Raw genomic sequence first — 26,585 nt, forward strand, 5'->3', positions numbered from 1 at the left:
TGTGTGTTGAATGTCTCAGCCACCTTTTCCATTTCCATTTTTCCATGTTGTCTGGCTATATTTCAGCTGTAAGATCACCAGCCAGAAGCTTGGAGCTTGAGAAACCAGTGTTCATCAGATGGCCAGTGAATGGGCCATCTGAGAGTAGCCTCACCTCACGTCCTCCTTCCTCTGCTGTGTTGTTCAGTGTACATCACCAGGTCATGTGTTAATCACATACCAGTGAGAGAGCAAGCACATAGTGGAGTCAGTGGAGCTGGTTAGAAGCTCATCTTTTGACAGTAGACAACAAAAGGCTTCTGACAGTGTGTTAAATATTTTAGGGAAGCTCAAATCAAGTCAGATCTTATCACATTCTTCAAGCTATTCAACACCTTTATGAACAAACTATAACAGAGCTTCAAAAGCTGCCGTGGGTAACGGCATCCGCTGCCAACTTAGCAGACAAGCTTTTCAATAGATTGTTAAAAAACAGCTTTAGCTAGAGTAAATGCATAAATATGACATGAGCAGTTTTACATGGTTTTCTATTGATTTTCTCTGTGCGTTTAAGTTGGCTATTTAATTTAGGCAGGATTCTTGAAAAGCCTATTGTGACTTTCAAGGGTGGTAAAGTCATAAAAATGACTGGAATCTTGACCTCATTGAAAAGGCATGGAAATATCTATAGTAAATAGGATTTTTTTTTTCTGGTTATCAGTCAGTAATTTTTTTTGACCAGTGGATCACACCATTGTAAACAAAAGGTACAATTAATTAAACAGATAAGACTAAAATGCTAAACATTTTTAGTGCAAAACATTTCTTTCTGAATTTTATTCAGGGATTTCCTGGAAAGTCATTTGTTCTATAACTCCTATGAGTCTGGCTTGTGGACTTTCTGCATGAGGGTGCCCTCCGGTGTTGAGAATGAATGAAACAAATCACACGTGATGGTTTAATGCTACATAATGGCGCTGATACTGAATTATTATGTGTCATATTATCGTATATGTACTATTCATTTTCAATATCACCAGTACCTGTAAATTGCTACACCCCTAATTAATACGATAACAATATTTAATTTGTTAAATATCACGAATGTTGTCAATGCTGGTATATCGCAACACCCCTATATTTATGTGGGCCATTTTACAGAATTGGTGCAAACTGCTGTCCCACAACTAAAAAACCCCATGTAAAAAGCATTTAAGAATTCAAATCTTGTCGGCGCCAATAGCCTTGTGGACGGTTGCGCCTCGGGTGTCCTAGTGGACCTTTCCCAGTCCCACCCCCTCTGTCTCTCTCCCGCTTTTTTCCTGTCTCATCTCCACTGTCCTATCAAGGGCAAAAAAAAAAAGAATTCAAATCTTAGATGTTTACTAATATCCTTCTATTATCTATTGAAACCCACAATAGTATTTAAAACATCAGTAATCTTAATATACATACAATCATCATGTATTGGGTACTTTCAATTGGGAGGTGGCTGTTCTGAATTATGAAACTTTATGTTAAAAAAAAAAAAAAGTGTCCCGCATTTTTCGTGTCATTACCGAAACAGTGCATGTTTTAGTCCATTGGCTGAGACTGACGTATTTCTGTGTCCCCTTCTCTCATAGTTACAAGGTGTGAGTAGATAGGCCCTGTCATTTTGAGGTAAATGTGTTCAAAAGTCTGAAAAATCTGTGTGTAACTTTAAGGAATCTCACTACCAAACACCCTTTTCTGCAATTAAGCACACTTTTTTGGGAGTTATTCCATAACATTTAGTTTTTATATGTGTACCATTGTTCAGAACTGCGCTAGCTAACCATGTACTGATTAGCATCTTTGAGCTAGGTTCAAAAGTATCTAAAATTGTCACTACAGAAACAGTCATGACCGAAACATTTGGTGGCGTTTCGGTAGTGATGTCTTTGTTTTTTTTGGGTGTTATCCCATAAAATTATCAGTACCGAAACATCATTGTCATTATTGTTTCGGTTGTGACAAAAAAGGGAACACATAATCCTTTATTTGGGGCAAATAAGCTAAATTTTATTACAGTTATTCTTTTTTTTTTTTTTTTGTATTTTAGTGGTTTAAGCAAGTTAAAATTCTGTAATGCAATGTGGTCGCTACCAAAGCATTACTGTTACTATTGTACTATGTGCTGTCACTACTGAAACATGGGATGTTTTGTCAAAAATATACTGAATTATCAACTAAGATAGTTTTTGGTTTAGTTTTTGGTTTAATGTATATTCAGTCGAATGAATCTTTAACTTTAAAATCATTATGATCAACTTATTGCCGTCTACAAAGAAAAATTTAAGGCAAAATACAACAAATCTCATAAATTACAATCAGATATGGAAAAAAAATGTAATTGTTAATTTACTTCAGAAAAAAAAGTATATATATATATATAAGGATATAAGTATATATATATATATATATGTATATGTAAGCAAAATCTTAATAAGTCAATATAACCCTTCTAATTAAATTATATATAATGTGTTTCGGTAGTGACACATTTGGGGGAGAAGTGTGTACCTTGAATATTATACAATTTGCATACAAACAGATATTTTGGAAAAAGACTTTTTTTCTTTTCCAAGACGTTTCCAACTCTGACTTTGGACCAATTTTGTAGAATGGCCCATATATAAAAGTCAGTTGAAAATCTTGGCTGTTTATTGTTAATCATGCACGTATATGCAGAATCTGGATTCACTGTTTTCAAACAAATTAAATCTGTCCAGCCAACTGTTATCTACAGGTTGGATAAAAAATATACCTGTGCACAGTACAAATACAATGAAATAGGAGGCTAAGTAGTGAGAGGAAGAGCGATTTATATAAAGAAAGTAAAGAATACTGATGTGAATTTATGTATCGTTAGTAGACGCTATCGCCATCCATTTCCTTAACCCCTCCTCCAGTCTGGGTCTCCATGGCGATGATCTTTGTCAGATATGACCCCCAGAGATGTCTGAGTAGCTTCAGGTTTATGTAGAAAGTGTGTGTTTACCTTTTTGGGAGCGCTGAGAAATGCCACCAGCAAGAAATATTCTTAGCTGACCTGCGCTTGACTTTCATGTTTACGGACCCTGTTTGTGTGTGTGTGTGCATGCGCTGTCAGCTTTTATTTTAGGCAGTATCAGGGCTTTGACACGTTTGTGCAGTTGCTCAGGGCAAGAGCTTTCTCTTGCTGCAGATCTGATTCTCCTCAGAAGAATTTGCCTGTGTGTGTGTGTGTGTATGTGGGAGTGAGAATCGTTCAGTGCAGGAAGTGACTCTGGCAATAGAGAGAGATGGATGAGGGAACGTCAACTCTTGCTGCGTGTGTATATGTATGGGTGTGTGTGTGACTATTTTAGAGAGAATCAGCGCAGGAAGTCTGCACTGATAATCTGAAGATGGATGAATGAATATTATCCACTGTGTGTAGATGCAGTTTGTGTGTGTGCGTGAAAGAAAATGTGATATGTCTCTACGGGCTGCCTGTAATATTGTACGATTCCCAGCAGTCAAATCATGCTAATGTTATTGTTGACAATATTTAGAAGCAAATATTTTCAGATCTTCAAACATTCATATTAGCGTGTCTGTGTCATATTCACGTGCCGTTTGAATGGTGCAGCCCCACCCTGCATTATTACCTGCATTATTTAATTCAATTCTGATTTATTTGTAAAGCATATTTTGTGCAAATGTTGCGACGCAAAGACATTTGTAAACACAAAAGATTCAAAGCACGGTTGATGCATAATTAACCAAGACATTATGTAACTAATAGTGCAGTTAAAGAATAAGTAAGGAAGACATGCACATGGATCAAAGAGAATATGATGTATTAAATAAGAAATAACACAGCAGTTAAACCGTATGCAATAAATACATGAAGTGTTCAAATAATCAAGTCAGCAGATCAAATGTTGTGCTAAAAATGTGCGTGTTTTGTTTAAACGGATCAAGAATGTGATTTCTTCCAATGGCCGTCGGAGAGCAATGAGTTTTACTACTGACTGCCGGGACGGCAGCGTTAGGAGACCAGAGAGACCCGTTTGAAACGATCGTCACAAGCTTATTAGATATGGATTTAGGTGCAAACCCATTAAGGGATCTGTACACCGGTAACAGAAATTCGAAATCAATCCTAAAATTTACGAGAGGCCAATGAAGGGACTTTAAGACATGCGTAATGTGTGCTTTCATTCTGCTCTCTGTCAGTGCTCGTGCTGCAGCATTAATTTGTAGTCTAGCCGGGCGTTCTGGGGAAGAGCAGACAGGAGAGCATTGCAGCAGTCCAGACATGCATCAATCTCTCAGCATCTGCTCGAGAGAGAAGCGCTTGGACTGTGTTTCTTAGCTGATAAAAAGCAGTTTAAGTGGCCTGTCTGATGTGAACCTCGAAATTCAAATTCGCGCACAACGATACACAGAGGATTTCGTCATGAGACTTAGTATTCAAGAGAGGATTTTCGCATTGTAGACAGTTTCGTTCTCCGCCCTTTATCCCTGACTAAGAGCCCTTCGATTTTCTCTTTGTTTAGTTGGGGAAAGTTCAGTGACACAGAGTGTTAATACTGTCCATACATTGATCCATCTCTGCATTGAGCTGTCGAAAACATCAACACATAAACCAATCTGGCTATATGGTTAAAATGACTGGGTGATACAGATATGCGTAGTTGTATATCAGCAGTAGGACTGTGAAAATCAATCCAGACCGAGTTAGTTTCACCACCCTGAGAGTCAAATATAAACATTTGAATCAAATGCTAAAAAAATCTCTAAAGCCTGATGCCATAGAAAAACACAGTTTTACCATTAGAATATCTGAAGATGTTGGCGCTGATAGCCTTGCAGAATATACAGCGCAGTAGTATATCGAGTCGAGTCCCGGCTCGTGGACCTTTCCCGATCATGTCCCCGCTTCTTTTTCTCCCACTTCATTTCCTGTCATTGCTGTACTATCCTACCAAAATAAATACCAAATTCCCTACACAAAAAATAAATCTTACGAAAAAAAAAAAAGAATATCTCAAGATGATCTCAATGGTGAACGTGACTTTACCGTCCAAGTCCAAGTGGGTGTCAACAGTGTTTCAGGAGCGGAAAAGTTCTGTAAACTCTCATTCAGTTTTGGTCCCATTCAGGTATGGATCCAACTGATTCTTGATGTATGAAACACATCAGATTATGCAAGTAAAGTGGGTTGTGAATAGGGGTGCACCAGTTTTGAAATTTGGGCTGCTACTGATAATCAATACATTTTTCATGCTATTGTTGATGACAAATAAATGGTTGATATTCGACATTTATACACTACTGTTCAAATGTTTGTGGTCAGTAAGATGTTTAAATGCTTCTCTTGTACTCACCAAGACTGGATTTATTTGATTAAAAATACAGTAAAAACAGTAATTTTGAAATATTCAAAACATTAAAAAAAAAAATAAATAAAAAAATAAATAAATATATATATATATATATATATATATATATATATTTTTTTTTAAAATATATTTATAGTTATTCCTGTGATGGCAAAGCTGAGTTTTCAGCATCATTACTTAAAGGGGTCATCGGATGCAAAGTTCACTTTTACATGTTGTTTGAACATTAATGTGTGTTGGCAGTGTATGTACAAATCTACCCTATAATGATAAAAATCCATGCAGTGGTTTTTAATTAATCTGTAAAAATAATATAGGCCACTCCCAGGATAGTTGATTGACATGAGCGTCTTACCTCAGACCCGCCTTAAATCAGCTGTAACAGTCCGACCTCCATTGTTTAGATAAAGTCCTCTTGCATACTGGTTAGATGGTGCCTAAAAAAAATGTTATTTAGTTATTATACAAGAGAATGTGTAAGTAGGCACAATATACAGAAACATCTAATATTTATTGGGATGCACGATAATAGATTTTTGCAGATATATAATATTATTAAATCATTTTGGCTGATAGCCGATGCTGATACTGATATATATTTTCCTTTGTTTTGAAACAACACCATGTCTCTCCTGTGAATTTATAAGTCTATCCTTGAAGTTATAAACAGATTATTTTAGTGCTGTCAAACGATTAATCTTGATTAATCGCATCCAAAATAAAAGTTTTTGTTTACATAATATATGTGTGTGCACTGTGTATTTTTTATTATGTATATATAAATACACACACATGCGTGTATATATTTAAGAAAAATGTTATGTTTTTTTATTAAAAATATTTATGTATATAAATTATATGAATACAAATATGTACGTCAATACATGTAAATATTTTCAATATATATATATTGTATGTGTGTGTATTTATATATACATAATAAATATACACAGTATACACATATATTATGTAAACAAAAACTTTTTGATGCGAACACTAGATTATTTTTAATTTTGGTTTGTTTGAGCAAAAACATATTTGTTAGAACTAATAAACATTATTAAAGTTCATTTTTAAAAGAGTACATTGAAAGCACAGTAAATTGAGTACATTCTATCTTTCTTTCTTTCTTTCCCCGGACAGATGTAGTTGAAACCTTAACATTTTATTTGTGGATTTAAAAATAGATGGTCTAAAGCAAAAGACCTGTAAAAATCTTTTAGAGTTTCTTGTATTTCAGTTTTCATAGTCCATTTGAAAAAAAATATTACATATTAAAAAAAAAGGTCACATATTGTTCAGATATGTCCCTCGTGAATGTGGTTTCATTTTAAGTTCTTTGAAGAGAAGTAAACATAGACTTCTTTTCAAAGGGTTGGGAAGGTTTTTTTCTTTTCCTCTGTTAATGGCTGATACATAGAACCAGTACACTCATCTGAAGCACCTATAATGTAACATCAATGTTTTATATAATACAGCCAACTCAAGAACTCTACAGCAAAATATAGCTCCTAATAAGGAGAATTTTTTTCTGAACCCACTGTGTTGCAGAGAACCACTTAAGAGCCTTTATTTTTACTTGTTGCTCAATGATAAAAGAAGAAGAGCATCTCCAAACATAAACTGTGTAGTCTGAAGCACAAACCCAATTAGGAGCACAATTGTGCATACGTGACTGGGTTCGCGCCCATGTTTGTGTCCCCTCTCGGCAGTTTGTTCTCCTACACTGTAATCATCATAATCATCTGATTACAAAGACTTATTCAGCACTCCCATAAGAACCCTCCCCATCTGTCTGCTTCAAGTGTACGTGTGCGTCTACTTCCGTTCATTCCCGTGCAGCTTTTATTAGTGGCCTTAAACCCACTTTACGTGTTACAGTAAGTTCCGTTTTGATCAAAAATGGCAGTAATAGCATTCGATCTGCCTCCTCTGCTAGACTTCACACGAGCCTCCTGAGAGCAGAGCGAGAGAGACAGATAAAAGGAACGTTCATCACCACCGCTATTAACCAACAGACTATTAATTGTGTTTGCGTGTGAAGACGTCGCCTCCGGTCTGCAAAGTCACCGCCGCCTCCAATTGGCAGTCGCTCTGGCACGACGTCCAATCAGCAGGCAGCCTGCCAGAAACTGACAGGGATTTAACTCGCATACCCCTCCCACATCACTTAGTCATGCCGCGCATTTCCGCATCAGCCAATTAGTAACCCATTACCAAAGCAATACAGAGTATACACACTAACGAGCGTTTGATGGTAATATTTAACTTCTATTTCATCAATGTCAGGATGTGAGCGACTTTCTTTCTCTGTCTGTCTCCCTCCTGTCTGCTTCCCACAACGTCTTTAACCTGTCTGGTCATTTCTTGAGCTCCTTCTATCCTTCTTCATTTCTTCATCTGTCCACTCTCATGCTTCCCTCTTTCATTTTTCAGCCGTGCTTCTGTTCCTATCCGTCCCCGTCTTCATCTTCGTTTGACTCCTCTTCTACCCTGTACGGTCTGCCGGTTCTCTTTCATCCCGCGTTCATCCGTTCCACCTCTCCTTTTCATCTGTCTCCTTTCAGCTGCGTCTCTCCTTTCTCTTTCTCTCTGTCTAACCGCATCTTGTTTTCCAGTGGCCCTCCCCTACCTTTGCGCTCCTCCGTTGAATGCCGAATGTTCTTTTCAGGCTCAAAGGTCATTGAAAGGTCATGGTCAGCGTTTAGATTCTGGGAAGTAAAAGCTGAAAGGGAGCCGTGCTCTCTGGAGAGAGAGAAAGAGAGAGAGAGATTGTGTCAGTACTAGAGCACTGAATAAGATGTATGCAGGGCAATTCAAGCACCATCTTGTCTGACTCCAATATTAGTTTTCCACTAATCCCTGTGTGTGTGTGTGTGTGTTTGTATATAAATAAGGTTAAAGAACTTTTAGAACTATTAATAACACGGCTAATTCTTTAACTGCGCAAATAAACCAACTGTAAACGTCTGTTAACAAGCCAGAGACGCTGAAGACAAACGCAAAGATATTGAATCACGATGCGCGAGATATTGGAAGAAAATGTTAAATACTGAATTTGGGTGAGGATTTATATTATTCTCTGAGGGAACTTACACTTACTGTCTTCAGAAAAGTTTAGATGGTATTTTCTTTTCATATTACCTCCATATAATACATATTAATGTAGTATTTCAAAGCGCTTCTGCTTTGTTTAGAGCAGTAACAAAGGAAACCCTGTATCGCTGCTGTTCCATAAGCGCCACCTGCTGTCAGATAGAGAATTTGTGACTCATTCAGTCAGTTTGCTGCTTTTGTTTCATGCAGATATGTTTTATGTTGCATAATTTCTCAAAGCTAAGGTGAGACCATTTTGTTTTTGCTTTAAATTTGGAAATGATACCATCTAATTAAAAACTGGCCATACTATATGTAGCATGTTTTTGGATCATGATTAAAATGCAGTGGTAAATTTTCTGTAAATTGGAAAAAAAACCCCAAAAAACAAACAAAGAAAAAAAGCGCCTTCCATATTACGCTTTTCCAAGAAATATGTGACCCTGAACCACAAAACCAGTTATAAGGGTACATTTTTTGAAATTGAGATTTATACATCATCTGGATAAATAAGCCTTCCGTTGATGTATGGTTTGTTATGATAGGACAATATTTGGCTGAGATATAACTATTTGAAAGTCTGGAATCTGAGGGTGCAAAAAAATCTAAATTCGCTTTTAAAGTTGTCCAAAATTAAGTTCTTAACAATGCATATTAAGTTTTAGGAAATTTACAAAATGTCTTCATGGAACATGATCTTTACTTAATATCCTAATGATTTTTGGAATAAAAAAATCAATCATTTTAACCCGAACAGTGTATTTTTGGCTATTGCTACAAATATATGGTCCAGAGTCACATGTATCATTACACCTACATTCAATTAAATAGTGTCAGTTTTGACAACAAATATTTCAACAAATAAATCAATATTTTTCAACATTATTCCGCTGACATTCTCTTATCAGCTTTACACTGTCTGAAAGAGCCTTTATGCAAAGGCGGGTGTATTTTAAGTGTTTTGTTTTCACAGAAATGTGCTTTTTTTAACTATGGTTAAGTCATAATACTGATCTAGGCGCTCAGAATCCCTTAGTTATTTTCATGATTGATTATTGTTTTTTCATTATGGTTATTATTGACATTATTATTTTCAATATCAATTGTTTGTTGCATCCCTAATATACTGGATTGGTCATGAAAGCGCAGTAATGATTCATCTCTAATGAGAGAAACTTCAGATGACTGTTGCAACATCATTAAAGCAAATTTGTTAGATATCATTTTGTTTTCTTGCTTTAGAAGAACTGAATGCATTAAAACTGGATGTGCTGCACTGTCAAAGGAATCAATATAGATTTATTTAGAGCTAAAATTCAGCTAATTCAGACTGTAAGATTGATTGGGTTAACTACAACAAAAAAGAAATGAATCCTAATGAATTATTTTAATCTATTGACTGGTGTACTGTATAGTGAGACAAGTTAATTTCATGATTTAATTGGCTTCATTAGCAGGCGGTTGTATAACTCTCGAGTTTGTTTCTTTTTTTTCCTAGTCTTTTGCCCTTTTTATCTCCTCTCTTTTCCTCTATCTAAGCATCTCTTTATCTCTTCATCTCACCCTCCATCTATCGTTCTCTCTATCTCTCCATCTTCTCTTTCATTTGTCCTCTGAGACCTTCTCTCTTTTCTTGGTGGTCGATGAATGTTTGGCTAAAACATGGGGGTGGTTTTGGAAAGTGTTTCTGTTTTGTTTTGTCCTTCATGCCTCTTTAAATGTATTTCTACTGAGCAGTCGTTTGTTCTCGTGCTGTTTCATGTATCGTGTTACAAAAAAATTGCACCAGTGAAATGAAAGTTTAGAGTACATTTGAACTGCTGTTGTTTGTTTTCTGTTTCATCGCCTCTCTTCTGTTCTCCTTTTTGTTTTTTGTTCTCTCTGTGTGTGCAGTGTGCTTTGAGTGAGTTTTTGAGATTACTGAGTGTGTGTGTGTGATATTGTGAAAGTAAGCAGAAATGGACGAGAAGCTGTACCAATCTCTGGCGCGGCCCCACCCTGGTCTGGAGCTCAGTTACTCCAGCTCATCTGAGGAAGAGGATGGCACCAACCTTCATCACAAACACTACAGAGAGGCACACACCCGCACCGATTATGAGCCTGACCGCAGATTCACCTACAACAGCCACAAAGTCCGCAGGAAACCCTTGGAGCAGCCCCAGAAAGGTAGAACCTTCTGTTTGTTTGTGTGTTTGTCAGGATTGTGTGCCATTCCGAATAGAATGGGTTTTTTTGTTTTTTGTTTTTTCAATTGTAATCTTTCACTATCATAATTTTAAGAGTAAAAAAGTAATTTTTTTTTTTTTAATGGACCACTTGAACCATTCAAATGTTTGAGGTCATTATGATTATTTTTATGTTTTTGGAAGAAGTCTCTTATGTTCACCAAAGCTGCATTTATTTAAACCAAATATTTTTTTTTTAAATTATTTTATAATTGTACTCTAGGCGTTTGTGTCACATGGTCCTTTAGAAATCATTTTTAATATGCTGACTTGGTGTTCAAGAAATGTTTCATATTATTATGAATGATTTTTAAAAACACTGTGCTGCTTAATATTTTTGTGGAAACCGTGATGCATCTTTACAGAATTCTTTGATGAATAGAAAGTTTAAAAGAAAAGCATTTATATGAAATAAAAATAGGGCTGTCAGGACTCCTCGATTCAATTTGAGTACTCGGTTTTAAAAAAATCCTCAACTGCAATTTGCCCGGAAGTGGCGTATTTCACAGATGAGAATCCATGAAACACATTAGTAGACCATTTTACAAGGCTGTATGATATATTAAACCGGGGCTATTCAGTTAATTTCATTTGAGGGCTGAATTATTGAATTGAAAATTTGAAGAGGGCCAAGGTGGCCAAGGGGCTTGGGGGCCATCCCATCTCTTTCTGGTGGGTCTCTAAAATTAGACATTAAATTTAAATGCATTTTCAGTAGTAAAATGAATTAATATTACAAACAGCAACATCTATGAAAGTTAACAATAGTGTTGTCTGTCAATTGATTAAAAAATTAATTAATCGCACATATGTAATTAATCATGGCTAATTGCATATTAATATATTTGTATTGACATAATTGCATGTTGAACCTCCAAATTATTGTAGAAACAACATGAAGATGGTATATTTCGAATATGTTTAATGGCATCTTTTTACCAAATAGCCTGTTACTAACAAAGGCCAGTACTTTTGATATAAATACTGCTGGTAATGTCTCCATTAAATGTATTTTCCCCTCAATTTTAGCCATTAATTGTAACCATTCAACATTACAGTATAATTGAAAGGTATTGTTTTAGTATTTAATAGGCTCTGAAAAATATAACAACTTGTAATTTAAGAGAACATAAAACCATTTTCACATTAACTATAAATTGTATATGAATAAACTATATAGTTTAATCTTTATTCAAGCTACAAAACTTAATTAGCGATTTGAGCAGTCGAGTGATTTCTCTTTTTTTCTTTTCTGTGATTTACATTAATAACAGACTTAAGCAGGTTTTACTTTAAAAGCAGCGCTGTCTCTTTAAAATCTGATGTGCATGATGCACATCTGACACGCATCAGGTTTTCTTACAATTCCTTACGGTCATTTTGGACTTTATACCTCATTTAAGTCCACATATTTAAGAAACAGAGGCTGTAGCACTTCTGCTGTAAAGAAATGACCAAATATTAAAGATTGAGTGGACATTTGAAGTAAATATTGTTTAGTAGACATTAAACAAGGATTAGTGTAAAAATATTGTCAGACTGCTGGTGACCATCCGATTACTCGATTAATCGTCAGAATAATTAACTCAATTACCAAAATAATCAATAGTGACAGCCCTATTTACAAATGTCTTTTGATCAAATCGCTGCATTCTTTCTGAATAAAATTTATATATATATATATATATATATATATATATGAATATAAAATATATATTTTAAAATATATATAATATAATATATAACAGAATCAAAATCATCTTAAAATGTAAAGTTTCTTAAAGCATTGAAGGAGATCCCATAGTAACTGAATATAGATTTACAGTAGTAACAACAAATTATATTTTATTATATGATTTTTTTTTTTAAATATAATGGTTTCATTCTAAACATGGTGATTATCTCTTAGATGGACACCCAACATAATGTAGGATATTTACCATCTGAATCTAACAATGTCATGTGAACAAATGAAAAGTCATCCTTCTAATAATTATCATGTTAATTATTGTCTTTTAACCCCAACAGCAGTTGCACTTTTTACCCCAATTACCATACTTTTACATATTCTTTTGTTACTTAAAAACTGCTGCTTTAATTATCTTACACAAAACTGAAAATCATTAAGTAGACATTTGTCTCAAGATATATTCAAAAGTTTTAGCGATTTTCATTTGCTACTTAACTCTACAACATTTTTAAAAACACCAAATATTAGATCAAGAAAACACAGAATCGACTTTGTCATTTGTGGCAAATTTGCACATCTACCTTGAAAAGCGGATGTTTTGGAAAGTGCTACGCCATGTTTTTCTACCATCTAGTGGTTTAAATGGGTCATCGGATGCCCATTTTCCACAAGTTGATATGATTCTTTAGGGTCTTAATGAAAAACCTATAAAATACTTTGGTTAAATATTCTTAATGGTTGTGTAAAACAATGCTTTTTTTTTACCTTGCCAAAATCAGCTCTGCAAAAATCATCCTGTTCTGGTCGAGGCTCCTTTAAATGTTAATGAGCTCTGTTTGCCCCGCCCCTCTCTTCTCTCTGTGGAGTAACGAGCCTGTTTACTTTAGCCGCATTTAGCCGCGTTTAGCCACTAAACTTGCTAACTAGCACGTTATTAGGAAAGGTGATTGCAGAGATTCATAAACAAAAACCCTTATACGCACTTCTGCTGTAGGTGAAGCTGGATCACGAATGATTTGCGCGAACATAGATGCATTTATGTAGATGGGGAGGCGCATTCCCTTCACAAACAAACTTAATCCACTGCATCTTCAGTGGCTCAGATGTCGGGAGTAAATGATGTCCACTATGTTTTTATTACATTATTACATCCAGCAACACAACACCTCAATTGCTCAATCGGAGATATTCTTGTCTAACTTACATCCCTGTTCCGGCATCGAAACAGTGGAGGTCGGACTGTAACAGCTGATCTGAGGTAAGACGCTCATGTCAATCAACTATCGCGGGAGTGGCCTCTGTGGGTGTGACGCCACACCGACAGGCATCTGAGAATGGCTTGATTTGAAAAAGGGGATATTATTTTTGTAGATTAATTAAAAACCACTGCATGGATTTGTATCATTATAGGGTAGATTTGTACATACACTGCCAACACACATTAATATTCAAACAACATGAAAAAGTGAACTTTGCATCCGATTACCCTGTAGGAAAATAATATCAAAGGCACATTTTACCCCAGGACACCTTTAACCCCATTGTACCCTAATGTCTTATTTTGAATTTAAAAACACAAAAGATTAAGAATAGAATTTTTGTGCTATATAGTTTAACTTAAAATGTAAAGTAGCTTTATTCGTATATTATGATCAACTCATAAAACGTGTAATGAATGTTAATGAAAGGAAATTTCCTCAAGGATGCATGCTTGCTTGTGTTTGAGTGAGAGAGACAGCATTAAATGATGACATATAATTAATGTCCCCCTACATTTAGTAGATGGGCACTGAAGCTCTTATCATAAGCATCTGACATTGCATGAAAGGCTACATTATCTAAAGGAGATCAGAGTTCCAGAGTTGTTTTGTTTGTTGTTGTTGATGGATGCTTTAATGAAAGTGATTATATGGCTTGATTCCTTAGTGAGAAACAGGATTCTTTGAAAACATTCACTGTAAATTGAAATGAGCCATCAGCAGACAGACACACACACACACCAAACATCAAACACTATTGTCATTAAATAATAATGGGATGTGTGTTTTACTTTTGAATAATGATTTACAATTTAAATTTTAAAATTATTTTAATAATATAATTTATTTCACCCTTTATTCCTCTGTCTTTGATATTCTACATTCATAGAGGCATTTTTGCTTGTCTGAGTCCCAAGGGTAAAATATTTCCATTAATTAAAGGATTCCCCACAACTAACGAACACACAAATTTCCTTTCATTTTTATTCTTGCATAGAACTTAGTTCTGTTGGACCCTTCGGCCACCTGAAGAGATACACTTGGAGTATATATGAATAGTTTTTGATTAAAAAAAACAAAGTTACATTAATAATATAAAAAGCAGATTAATTATCTATTATATAAATATGTATTATATACATCATTAAATATGCATGATTAAATTATATATAATTAATAAAAATATATATTTAATAATGAATGATGTTATCCAGATGGCATACATATTATTTGTTTACTTGTTTTTCAAAAAAATAAATAAAAACAAGACTCTGTGGGTCTCCTTTTGCAAATGATCAACTCCACAGAGCATTTCTCAAAGCCTCATGCTCATACTGAAAAAAAACAAAAAAATCAATGGGCATGCAGAAAGTTGAAGTGCTGCCCATTTATTTAGCTGTGATTCAAGAAATGTCGAGCTATTTCGAACATACTTTTAGACTACCCTCAGCGCTCAATTTTATTTCTCAGCTGTATGGGTCCAACATCAGAATATATAGATACATCTGACCAGAAGTTGCGCTAGACTTTAACATTGTCCAACATTTTGACGGGCAGGGTTGTAAAAATTTCGTCATAATCTATTATTACCTGTCATTTTAATTTTCATATTTAAATTATAATAAAACATTTAATTGCTTTTATTTTTGTTCATATTTTAATGTTTAATTATGAACCCAGGACGACAGCGCAGTGTTTAAAAACAACAAAATATGCTAGGGCTTGGTATAAAAAAAAAAAAGATTTCTCAATTTTAATAGATTCTCATTTTGATGAACCAATATCGCTTCTTAAATCCCAAACAATCTTCTGGTCTATGCTGTTTTTAGCTGATGAATGAAGAGTAGGGCCTATACAGTGTGCCTTCATTCCAATAAATAGCAATAGGCTAGGCTTTGTGTTACTTTTGAAACGAAACAAAGTCTTAGATTTCGAATTCTGTCCATTAGGACATTCAAGCAATAAATACCATTTTGGCGCTCTTTAATGTGGCGTGATAGATCGTCGTAGCTTCTGTGTACTCACCTGTGCGTAATCAAACGCATAGGAAAACCTTTGTGACAGTTTCATTTTTGTTCTGTATCTCCTGCTCTGCTGCCAGACTGGAGTGCACTCGCCACCAACTGGACAGGGGTGGCAATTACAGCTACTGTTTACAATAGATCACCCTCAGTGTAATCTGTCAAAGTGACGGACGGCCTTCAGATTTTTCCGTCACTGGTAAAAATTCTGTCAGTGACGGACAATTTTCAGTTAACGCGACCTCTGAAACGTACACACATATATCTATATACATACATAAGGCGGTGGTTGTGCAGGTTACAGTGAGGCTTTTTGTTTCCTCAATGGAATTATTCAAATGCTACATGCAGAACAAAACATTCCGTTCTAGTTACCACGGAAACAGCTTTACAAGGAGAGAGAGGGATAGAGAGAGAGATAGAAATGGAGAGTGAGAGAGAGAGAAAGGAAAGAGATGTAAAGAAAGGTCTTTCACCCATTCCTCTTACCCTAGCTTTTTCCATCCGTGTCTTCTCGTGGACGAGTGTGTATGTGTGTGTGCGGGTCAGGCCGAGAAGCAGGGGGTCATGTTCTCGGTGAAGGACGGAGAAGTGCATCGTGGGCAATTAGTACTGAGATGATTAGAGCAGGGAGAGCAGTGAGAGGGGTCGCCACGGAGACAGGAGTCAGAGAGGTAGAGGAGAGGATTCTTAAGGACACTTGAGTAAAGAGCTCGCTTCTCACGCGCACACACAGGTCTGAAAAATCACACTTCCTGTACGCACACTCAGTGCTACACACTTCCAGAAAAACCCATCAAGGGCCCATCACCTTTACCTGAACAAATGAAGAGAAGAGATGAGAAAAGATGAGAATATATGAGGGCAAGAGAAAAAACGAGTTAAGATGAGAAGAATAGAAAAAAGGAGGTAGACGGAAAAGATGAAAAGGTAGAAACAAGATTGAGAGTAAAGAGAGAAAGAGATTGTGGTATGTTACGTGTATGTTGATACACTTGCTAAAAATACAAAGTTCCCTGACTAGTCCAAAAAAGGTCAGGATGTGATGAGATGAGAAGAGAAGACAAGAGGGAAATGGGAACAGATGAGATGAGATGAGAAGAGACTGGATGAAAAAAAGAAGAGAATGACAACGAGAGTTTTTGTTTTGTTCCTTTTTAAAAAATGATGTACACTACTGTTCAAAAGTCAAGAAGGTCAGTAAGAAGTTTTTTTTTGTTCAGAAAGAATGCATTAAAGCGGGACATTGGATGCAAAATTTGCTTTTTACATGGTGTTTGCATATAAATGTGTCTTAGCAGTGTGTGGACACAAACACCCTACAATAATAAAAATCCATTCACTGCTTTTTTTTTTTTATGCCCCCAAAACCTAAACAGTTTCAATTAGGTCATTTTGATTTTCTAAGCAGTATGATGTCATAATGCTCAGGCCCCGCCTTCGACCGTTGACGGACTGTCCCATATTTGCATATTTCCACTCTCAGCCAGTTGTACTCTGTCTCCATCACTTTCTCCACGGTCGACAACAGTATCTCGTAAGCAATGCAGGTGTTTTGTAGTTGGATGTAAAAGTGAACACAAATGTCATTTTCTCCCGACATCAGAGCCACTGAGGACGCAGTGGATTAGTTTTGGTTTTGATGATAACATGCCGCCAAATACACAAAAAAAAACGAAAAAGAGAGGGGCGGGATGAGCAGAGCTTTTTTGACAAAGTAAAAAGGGTGTTGTTTTACACGGCCATTGAGAAAATTATTCAAAGTATGTTGGAGACATTTCTTGAAGAGCCCAAAGAATCGTACCAACTTGTGGAAAGGGTTATTCAGAGTCACCTCGAAATTGATCAAAAGGGACTATTATTATATTGCAAAATATTTATTTTTTAAGTAAATGTGTTCATTTGAACTTTCTAGTAATTAAGGCATACTAATTGAATAATCATTGATTCCACAAAAATATTAAGCAGCTTAACTGTTATCAACATTCTGATAATGATCAGAAAGGTTTCGTATTAGAATGATTTCTGAAGGATCATATGACACTGAGGACCTGAAGTACTGGCAGCTGAAAATGCAGCTTTGCCATCACATCACATCACAAAAAAAAAAAAAATGGTAATACTTGACAATATTGATGCTACTACTGTATTTTGGTCAAATAAATGCATAAAAGACTTTTTGAAAAACTGCAGTTAAGAAAAAAAAACTATATAATACTATTTTAATATATGGACTAATATATAGAATGTAACTATATAAAACTATATAAATATTCTAATGTACTTATTTATATATAATTTCTATTTCTATTCTATAAATCTAAATTATATATAAATAAACCTATTAATTAACTATAAAACTATAAAATAAAAAGTACTCCAGTGATCTTTCAGAAATCATTATAATATTCTTATTTGCTGTTAAAACAAAAAAAAAAAAAAAAAAAAAAAAAAAACATTTTTTATTATTATGTTAAAACAGTATATTTTTGCAGATTTCTTTGAATAGAAAGTACAGAATAACAGCATTTATCTGAAATATAAATCTTTTGTAACATTATAAATGTCTTTATCATCACTTTTGCAGCATCCTTTCTAAATAAAAGTATTTCTATCATTTTTTTCCCACCCAAAAAAATGATGCCAAGCTTAGCGTAGTGTATAATGTTACAAAAGCATTTTATTTCAGATAAATGCTGACTTTTAGAAAAAAATGTGGTCAGCTGTTTTTAAATATTGATAACAATAATAATAATAAATGTTTCTTAAACTGCAAATCAGCATATTACAATGATTTCTGTAGGATTATATGACACTGATGACTGGAGTATTTTACAATATCATTGCTTTTGCTGTATTTGGATCAAATAAATGCAGGCTTGGTGAGGTGAATTCTTTAAAAAACATTAAAAATCTTATTGTTCAAAAACTTCTGACTGGTAGTGTATATCTTACTGACCCCAAACTCTTAATCTGTTTTGTATGTCGGTCATTAAATGTTATCATTACACATGTTAACAATACTTGTTTTCAGAAAATGTGGTTTGTGTGTATGCTAGACTGAGTTGATGTACTGTAAGTGTAAAAACTAGAGAGAAAAGTAGTGCTAGTGCGCACACACACCCTGGCTTTCTGTGTATGAGTGTGCGTGTGTGTAAACCCATATGTCTCCTACACTCTCTGAGATTCTTGGGGGAATTTAAATGGTTTTCACATTTTGTGCAGTTAAAAGCAGAATTCTTTTTTGTTAAATATTTATTTGAGGTTTTCTAAGCCATTCTCCATCTCCAAGGAGAGAACAAAATTGTTTCTCAGCCAGGCTCCAGAAATCTCAGCAGTCAGTACACAGCTCCGGCACTGAACTCTAATCCACTAGCCTATGTGTGTGTGTACTAAAACTTTGATCTGTGCAATACATTTCATTAATTTTACTTCTTTCTCGTTCTGATATGCACAGATTTCTCGGACCCCTCCCAGACCGGGTTCCCCGATTTCCAGACAGAGCTGCACGCAGCCAATCAGGAGCTCGCTTACCCCGGAGGCGTGTCTGGAGGCGTCCCTTCCGATCCCGAATCCGAGGGCGGCGCCTCCCCTGACCACGCCCTGCGGTTGTGGATGCAGGAAGTGAAGTCGGAACACAGTTCCTGCCTGTCGAGCCGAGCGAACTCTGTCCTGTCCCTCACCGATACGGAACAAGAGCGCAAGTCTGAGCCAGAGAATGGTACAAGATTATTTGATATTATTACATATTAGATTATCACACATTTTTTGTAGGTCAGCCAAATTATGGTGGTGGTGATGATGATGATGATGATGTTCAATAATATTTCATACTTGTGCGTGCGTGTGTGCGGGTTACTCTAGAGTGCCCTCATCAGTGTATGACTTTACAATTTTAATGAGAGTTGCCGCAGAGGGAGATACACACACAGTTAAACAGACTTCCTAGTCTTGCTGCACGCACTCACACACACCACTTTCTCTACGCTACAGTGATGCAATATTTATGCGGTGAACTAATAACTACTTCGGTCTGTAAACTACACTCCATTATTTCACACTCATGCTCACACACACATATTAATGTTCTGTTATTGTTAAACACACTTACATAAGGTTGTATTTGATCAACCTCTGTGGGAGCTGACCGTTGTCTTAGTCACGAATTGGTACATCCGGTCATGTAGTGCTTTCATCTCTCCACACAAAGGGTTCCTACATCTCCAGATATAGAGTTTTCTCCACAGTCCTTCCTCGCACATCAGGGTTGGTGCTTGTAGTGTTTTTGTCTTCAACTGTAGTACTTGACTTGGATCCGCTATCTGCTTTTTTGCTTTGCATCTCTCTTCCACGCATATAATGTATGCGCTGTCTTATCAAAGTCGCTTTGATAAGAAAGCGCCTGCCGAGAATATAAATTTAGATTCGAGCGCTGGTAGTGTGATAACGATAAAACAGTGTTATATCAATTAGTTAAGTGCTAAATAATTGTCCTATCATGAAAAATGTGGAGTTACATACTGTTTTGAAATAAGAGTTTGATGCAGTCTAATGTGCAGATACACTCGGGGTAGCCATCCGAAAATTAGGAAAAAGTGTTTGAAGTTTGTTTATAACATGGCCACCAGTGATTTTATTAAAATCTTAGAAATAATTCACTTAAAACTAAAAACTTCTGTAAAGAAACAAAGATTGTCCTAACAGAAAATTAAGTTACATTTTCTGTTTAACATTTCAGCCTTTAAAAACAACACAATGCAATGCAAAATTCAAAAATTCAAGTAAAACACCTGTGAAATTTAACAGTGCATTTAGGTTGTATTTTTACACACATTTGCTAGAGTGTGTATCACTTTCTCTTTTTTGTGGAACATAAAAGATATTTAGAATAATGTCCCACTGTTTTTTTTTTCCCTGTAATGGATGTCTATGAGGTCCCATGTTGTTTGGACCATGGATATATATAGGCAGATGCCACATTCATCCGCTCCAGACACGTCCACTCATTTGCCATCTTGTAACGGTCAGTGTGTTGTCACTCATAGTAAACATCAATGAGCTTTCCAAGATGCCACAACATTACACAGCCCCTGGTTGTAAAAAAAATTCTAATTTAAATGTGCATAGTAATAGTTGGTCCTAGCTTAGAAACAGCTGCTAATAAGGCATTTACAGATACAGTACATATCTATGGTTTGTACCACTAATGTTCTTCAAAAAAATCTTTTACTGCTTCTCATAAAAAAAAAAAAGTCATACAAGTTTAGATTCTGCATTTAAATTCTAATTTAAATAAGCACTGAATAGTGGGTCATAGCATAGAAATAGCTGCTAATAAGGCATTTACAAATACAGCACATATCTCTGGTTTGTACCCCTAACATTCTTCCAAAAATCTTTAACTGTGTTTCTCATAAAAAAGAAAGTCATACAAGTTTAGATCGACATTAGGGTTTCTAACAGAATTTTAATTTTAGGGTGAACTATCCTTTTAATGTTTTAAGCAGCACATTTCTGCATGTAGGGGTCGACGATATGAGTAATTTTATTTCAGATTAATGATATATATCACATTTAGGGCTGTGACGGTATGGGATTTTTTTCTTACCGCAGTGAAGAAGCAACATATCATGAGGTTTGGCGGTTAATTGTCTACCCCCCCATCCCCCTTGCGCATTTTACTTTCACTTTCGAAGTAGCGCTAATTCGACGTCAATTAATTGAATGGACAGCAACAAAACAGTAAGATAAACTCACTTATATTAAACATAGAATGTTTAATTTATTAACAAAACGAATAAAAAACACCATAGTATAAGCCTAATGTAAAATAACAATTAACTTCCACAAAGTTTAATTATAAAAAAAAAAAATACTGAAAATCAGCAAACATGGTGGAACCAAATATATAAGAAACGAATGTTCTTCCAATGAGCTTCCAAAATCGCCTTTTAAATAAACCGCAACAGGCCTTTCAAAATCCAAAATATTTTTAAAACAGGTGCTTTTGTATTTTGTTTCGAAACTCAATCTTTCGCCAACGTCTTGTCTTTCTCACCTTACTCGTCAGCTCGATTCACTCTCCTCATGTAATAATTTAAATTGGACTCCTGCTGCGGAACTGTGATGCAACTGTTGTTCAGTACACTGCATTGAGCAGCCGTGTTGAGTTTTTAATTGCACTGTCTGTGCTCTAACTAAACCAAATGATTTTTATTAGTATAAAAAAATCAAAACGATGGTGGGTGTGGTGCTGCGGTGGGCAAGTGACGAAACCGGTGTTGTGGCTTAACACTGGGTAAAGCCAACATGTTCACTTAATTTGTCTGGTTTCAGCGAGGATCTTAAGGGAGTGACAATGTTGCCAGCCGTACTGAATACATGCACACTCAGAGGGAGTGCTCATAGTGCATATAGTCATATTTTTTTCTGGCAACTTTAGACAAAAGAGGGAATGTAGAGTGTAGATCGAGGGTCTCCTCCTGTAAATACCTTGCGAGTGCTACTTTAGTTTCTGCGTGGATTGGAGGACTGTGCTTTTCTCTTTCCGAGCAGGTCTGCAAGATTTTTTTTTTTTTTTTTTTTTTTTTTTTTTCTTTTTATCATTACAGCCCCAAACACAATACGGTTAGTTTTCAGAAATAAGGTTGTTACAAACTGTTATAAACTAGTCTTACAAATGTACAGAAAGTTATCAAGCAATTTGAAGACAAGTAAACTAGTGATAAACTAAGTGATAAAATAAGAATGAACAAAGAATCTAATTACAAACAATAGCACAAATACAATAGAAAATAGCTCATAAACCCCACCCTCTCCATGTAATCTAATTGGACATGAGCCAAACTAAATAATCAAATTACACTTCAAGTAGTTTTTTTCCAAAGATGGTTTCCATTGTTTGAGGTAGTTCTTATCATGCTGATTTATGTTCAAGTATTCGTTTTTCGAATAAGTTCACTTTTAGGTAGTTATTTGATGCTATAAAAATGGGGTGTGGTGTCATGACTGTGATCTTGCGATTGGGTCTGCAAGAGTTTGGGCGGGACTTTGATACGGCGGCTCTGGCTCCAAACAAATCTCTACTGTGCAGACTCTGGCTCCAAATGACGTCATTTTCCCCAAGATGGCAACGGCCATACTGAGATGCTTTGGCTTCACTTTTCTATAGTTGAATGAAGTGGCGACGCGTCGTCCATTTTTTTTTTTTTTACAGTCTATGAGTCACGCAGACAAGACGCTGAGAATGGCTTGATTTGAAAAAGGGGATATTACTTCTAAAGTTTTAAAAAAATACTTACAAAAACTGGGATCTTTATCATTATAGGGTGGTTGAGTAGGCACACCGCCAACACACATTTATGTTCAAACAACATGAAAAAGTGTGTTTTGCACTGCTTTAACATCATTTGAAATCACATAAGATTGTGGTAGAGAGACTATTCGAAATTTATGCTAGTTGTAGGGGATTCTTACCAGTTTATTGCGTCTATCACTCACCCTGTCTGCATGGATTGCTTCCTGAACCTGTCGCAATGTGTGATTAAAGGATAGCGCAGTGCCAACTATATAGCCTTATATGACTTAATTTCCATGCAGAGAGGTTAACCAATTATAACTGATTTGCAAATGCTAAATTAAATGCATTGAAAAACGAAAACCTTGACTAATGTTATAAAAGCACAAAAATATTACATGATATAGCCCTGGCATATTGAATAATAAGAACCTTCACAATTTTTTTTTTTTCCCATCTAGACTTACATTGGCCTCAAAGAATCTTTTTAGTGAATCATGTTTGGCTTCCTTCTGAGTGGGCAGGGAACATGCTCTCTCGCTCTCACACAGAAAGATGGATGTGGTATGGATACCATCTTTGTGTCCAGAGAGATCTAATTAATTTCTCCTGATCCAATAGATGCAAATGAAAATTAATTACAAAGGCTGGACAGGCGCATTAAGGCCAGACTGCATTGTGTGCGTGCCTCTGTGTGTGTGTAACAGGTAGGAAACAGGAGCTTTACTTCATTTAAATATCTCGAAATCCTTTGTCAGTACAGAGGGGTTTTAATATCAAGCTTCTCCACTGACGCTGCCAGTGAAATGCGCTGGAACCGTTCATACGCTGAGCTCATGAAGCCAATTACACAGTTTCTCATGAGGTGTAGACAACCATGTGCTAGCAGAGTAAAGAAAGTTCTTCCTCTCTAAAAAATAATAACCGGGAAAGCATGTATGCACATATTCAGATATTCGGCAGCAGTGCCTGATTTTGCATTACTACAACTGTCACATTTTTTCCCAAACCGTTTCCCTGAGAGCAACACCACAGAAAGACATGCTAATTTACTAATTTAGCTTCAGCGCAGCACTCGATGGCTTCTCAACAGTCTCCCTGCATTTCACACCATCCGCTCGCATGTTAGCTTGCTGTGTACTGTAAATTCGAGATGGCTTTTATAAGAGCTCGCAGCACCTGTGTTCCCAGGTCTCTTGAGATCGCCAGCCATCGCAGGTGCTAAAAGAGTCTTTTCCTGTCGGGAGCCACCAGGTCCCTTGTCTCAGCGCAGGCACCCGCCTTCACAGTTCACCCAGTGTCACGGCTCCAGTGCCGATAAATGCCGCAGTTTGTTCGTCTTCAAATGACAGCAGACTGCAGATTACACAGCCACAGTAAATTCATTACCATGCTAAAGGTTTTTAATTTACAGAGTCTTGAAATGGTAAAATGAGATTATAATGAAAGTCAAAGGTGACGGAATTGAGACAGACGCACGGCGGTGAAAGCAGGATGTACGATTATCAGACAATAATACAATTAATCCAATGAATGTCTGGAGGAATTGAAAAACTATACATCTGCAGTACAAATTGAGCGTGAGGGAACAGCCGTTCACCACACTTCTTTTTTTTTTTTTGAGGGCGTGTGTTTCTTGTGAGAGATTAGCTCATGTAACAGTCAATCCTCAAGACGCCAGTGTGTAAATGCATTGGGCTTTCACGTCTCAAAGCAGGCACTCTAGTGTCTTACCAACACAGACATTCCACAACATTTGTGTGTGTGTGTCTGTCTCTGTATGTCAAGTTATTGAACCACTAAAGCACTCACAGAGTGTGTCTGTGTGTTATATGCAACTTTAACAGTAATTATTTTTCACTATACTACACTAACTAAACAGTTGTTCTGCCATAGTGGCTTTACGTACAGCAACACACATACACACAAACGCACACACCTCAGCGAAGTGAATGTATGTCTATATGCTGCCCACGTAGCCATGCCCCCCACACCACAGTCACACCTCCCCTCTGTATTGAATTATGACGCCCACTAACGCATATGAATACAGAAAACACGGAGATAGAAAAAAATCACTCTGTTGCTTTTCATCTTCTCATTTAATAGCAGTGGAACAGGCCTTCGTTTCATATTCAGACAGAAATATGCTTTTATTTGTTCCGTTCTTTCATTTATTTATTTCTTTATATATTCGATTATTTATTTTTTTGTGTTGCTTTATCCTCTGACAGGAAATTGTCAGAGGTACAAATTAGAATAAAATGACCTCTCTCCCATCCTCCCTCTCTCTCATCCTCTCTCTCTCTCTCTCTCTTGCCTCGCAGTAAGATTACTCTATTAATTCTTTATGCTTGTAGGTGGCACAGATTCCGGATCTGAAATGATGGATTTTCACCTATGAATTAATTTCATCTCTGTCATTTAAAGTTCAGCCATCAGAGGCTGTCGTACCATCGGGAGGAGAGAGAAGGAGAGAGATCGGTGTACGAGGAGCTAGAGTTTACGGTTGCGAAGATGTGATGTTTCCTGCTCCTCTGAGAGATGGACGATAAAACTCTTTTGATTCGCACTACGTGCGTGTATTTAAGAGGTAACAGTTGCTGTGTTATTATGAACGCATTATTAGATGCTTTTGAAACATCTGTAGCTCTTTATGTGGTGGCGGAAATGTGTGTCAACATGAAAACAGAGAATTTATTCTCTATAACTGAGAAGATGGTCTGAGTGGCCCCATCTGACGCGGCTGACATTATTAATCTATATGCCCTTCAGAGGAGCAGGAAATGGATCATTTTTTTTCTTTCTGAACATTCTGGGTCACTTGCCCCAGAACCACTCATAAACGCAACAGATGAGATGATGTGGGTTACAAGGTGACCACGACGGAATGAAATCTGTTAGAGCTCTTTGTGCGCGCTGGCTAAAGTCAAAGGCACATTAATAAAATACTAATAAAATGCGTTAATAGCCGTATTGCTCATAGTTCAGGCTTGTAGGTGATTAATAACGGATTGAAATCTTCCTTAGTGTGTGTGTTTTTTTTTTTTTTGTATTTAACTCCAAGCGATGATGAGGCCTGCAGCAGACAATCTAACGCTCCAGTCTGGAGAATAATCTCTTGGGCACACAGAGATTTATGAGAGGGCTAAAGCCTGAGAACCATTAAAAGGATTTTCGAATAGAACGGATGGCGGCGTACTTACAGTTAAGCATCTGGGCTTGTAACACAATTACCAGTGAGTTTAATAAAAAAAAAAAAGGAGGGAGAACAAAATGATTTAAAAATGAAAATTGTTTCAAATCAAATTTGCAAGTAGCATCTTTGTTCCTTACAAAAGTTACACCGTATACGAGCAGATTACCCGGCTCTTTCCAATTCTGACATTAGGTCGATTTTTGTTTCGCCTCACTTAGTTTTATAGACTGCTCTCAATTTAATAAAGCAAAAACACAGAATAGGCAGTTTAGTGTACTGTAATGAAGGCGCTAAGTAGTTTTCTTGTTTACAGAGACTAGCACTTTAGGAAAGCTTATTTATACATGAAGGAGGAGGAGGAGGACGGCGAAACGGCGGCTCTTAGTTGCGACACCAAAAGTGCCTAATCGGATGCCGTTCGAGCTG

General features: G+C 36.2%; 1 protein-coding gene across 3 annotated transcripts in view; it reads left to right on the plus strand.

Annotated features, from left to right (window-relative positions):
- tenm1 (teneurin transmembrane protein 1) overlaps positions 1–26,585 on the plus strand; it is a 190,192-nt gene that overhangs the window by 26,641 nt on the left and 136,966 nt on the right. For all 3 annotated transcript variants that reach the window (XM_051110878.1, XM_051110881.1, XM_051110879.1), the window contains exons 2-3: positions 10,362–10,634; positions 19,121–19,384. In XM_051110878.1, coding sequence (XP_050966835.1) covers positions 10,427–10,634; positions 19,121–19,384 — 472 coding nt within the window. In that variant the 5' untranslated portion in view covers positions 10,362–10,426. The remainder of the gene's footprint in view (positions 1–10,361; positions 10,635–19,120; positions 19,385–26,585) is intronic.

This window comes from Labeo rohita, chromosome 5, assembly GCF_022985175.1.
Source record: "Labeo rohita strain BAU-BD-2019 chromosome 5, IGBB_LRoh.1.0, whole genome shotgun sequence".
Classification (NCBI taxonomy): domain Eukaryota; kingdom Metazoa; phylum Chordata; class Actinopteri; order Cypriniformes; family Cyprinidae; genus Labeo; species Labeo rohita.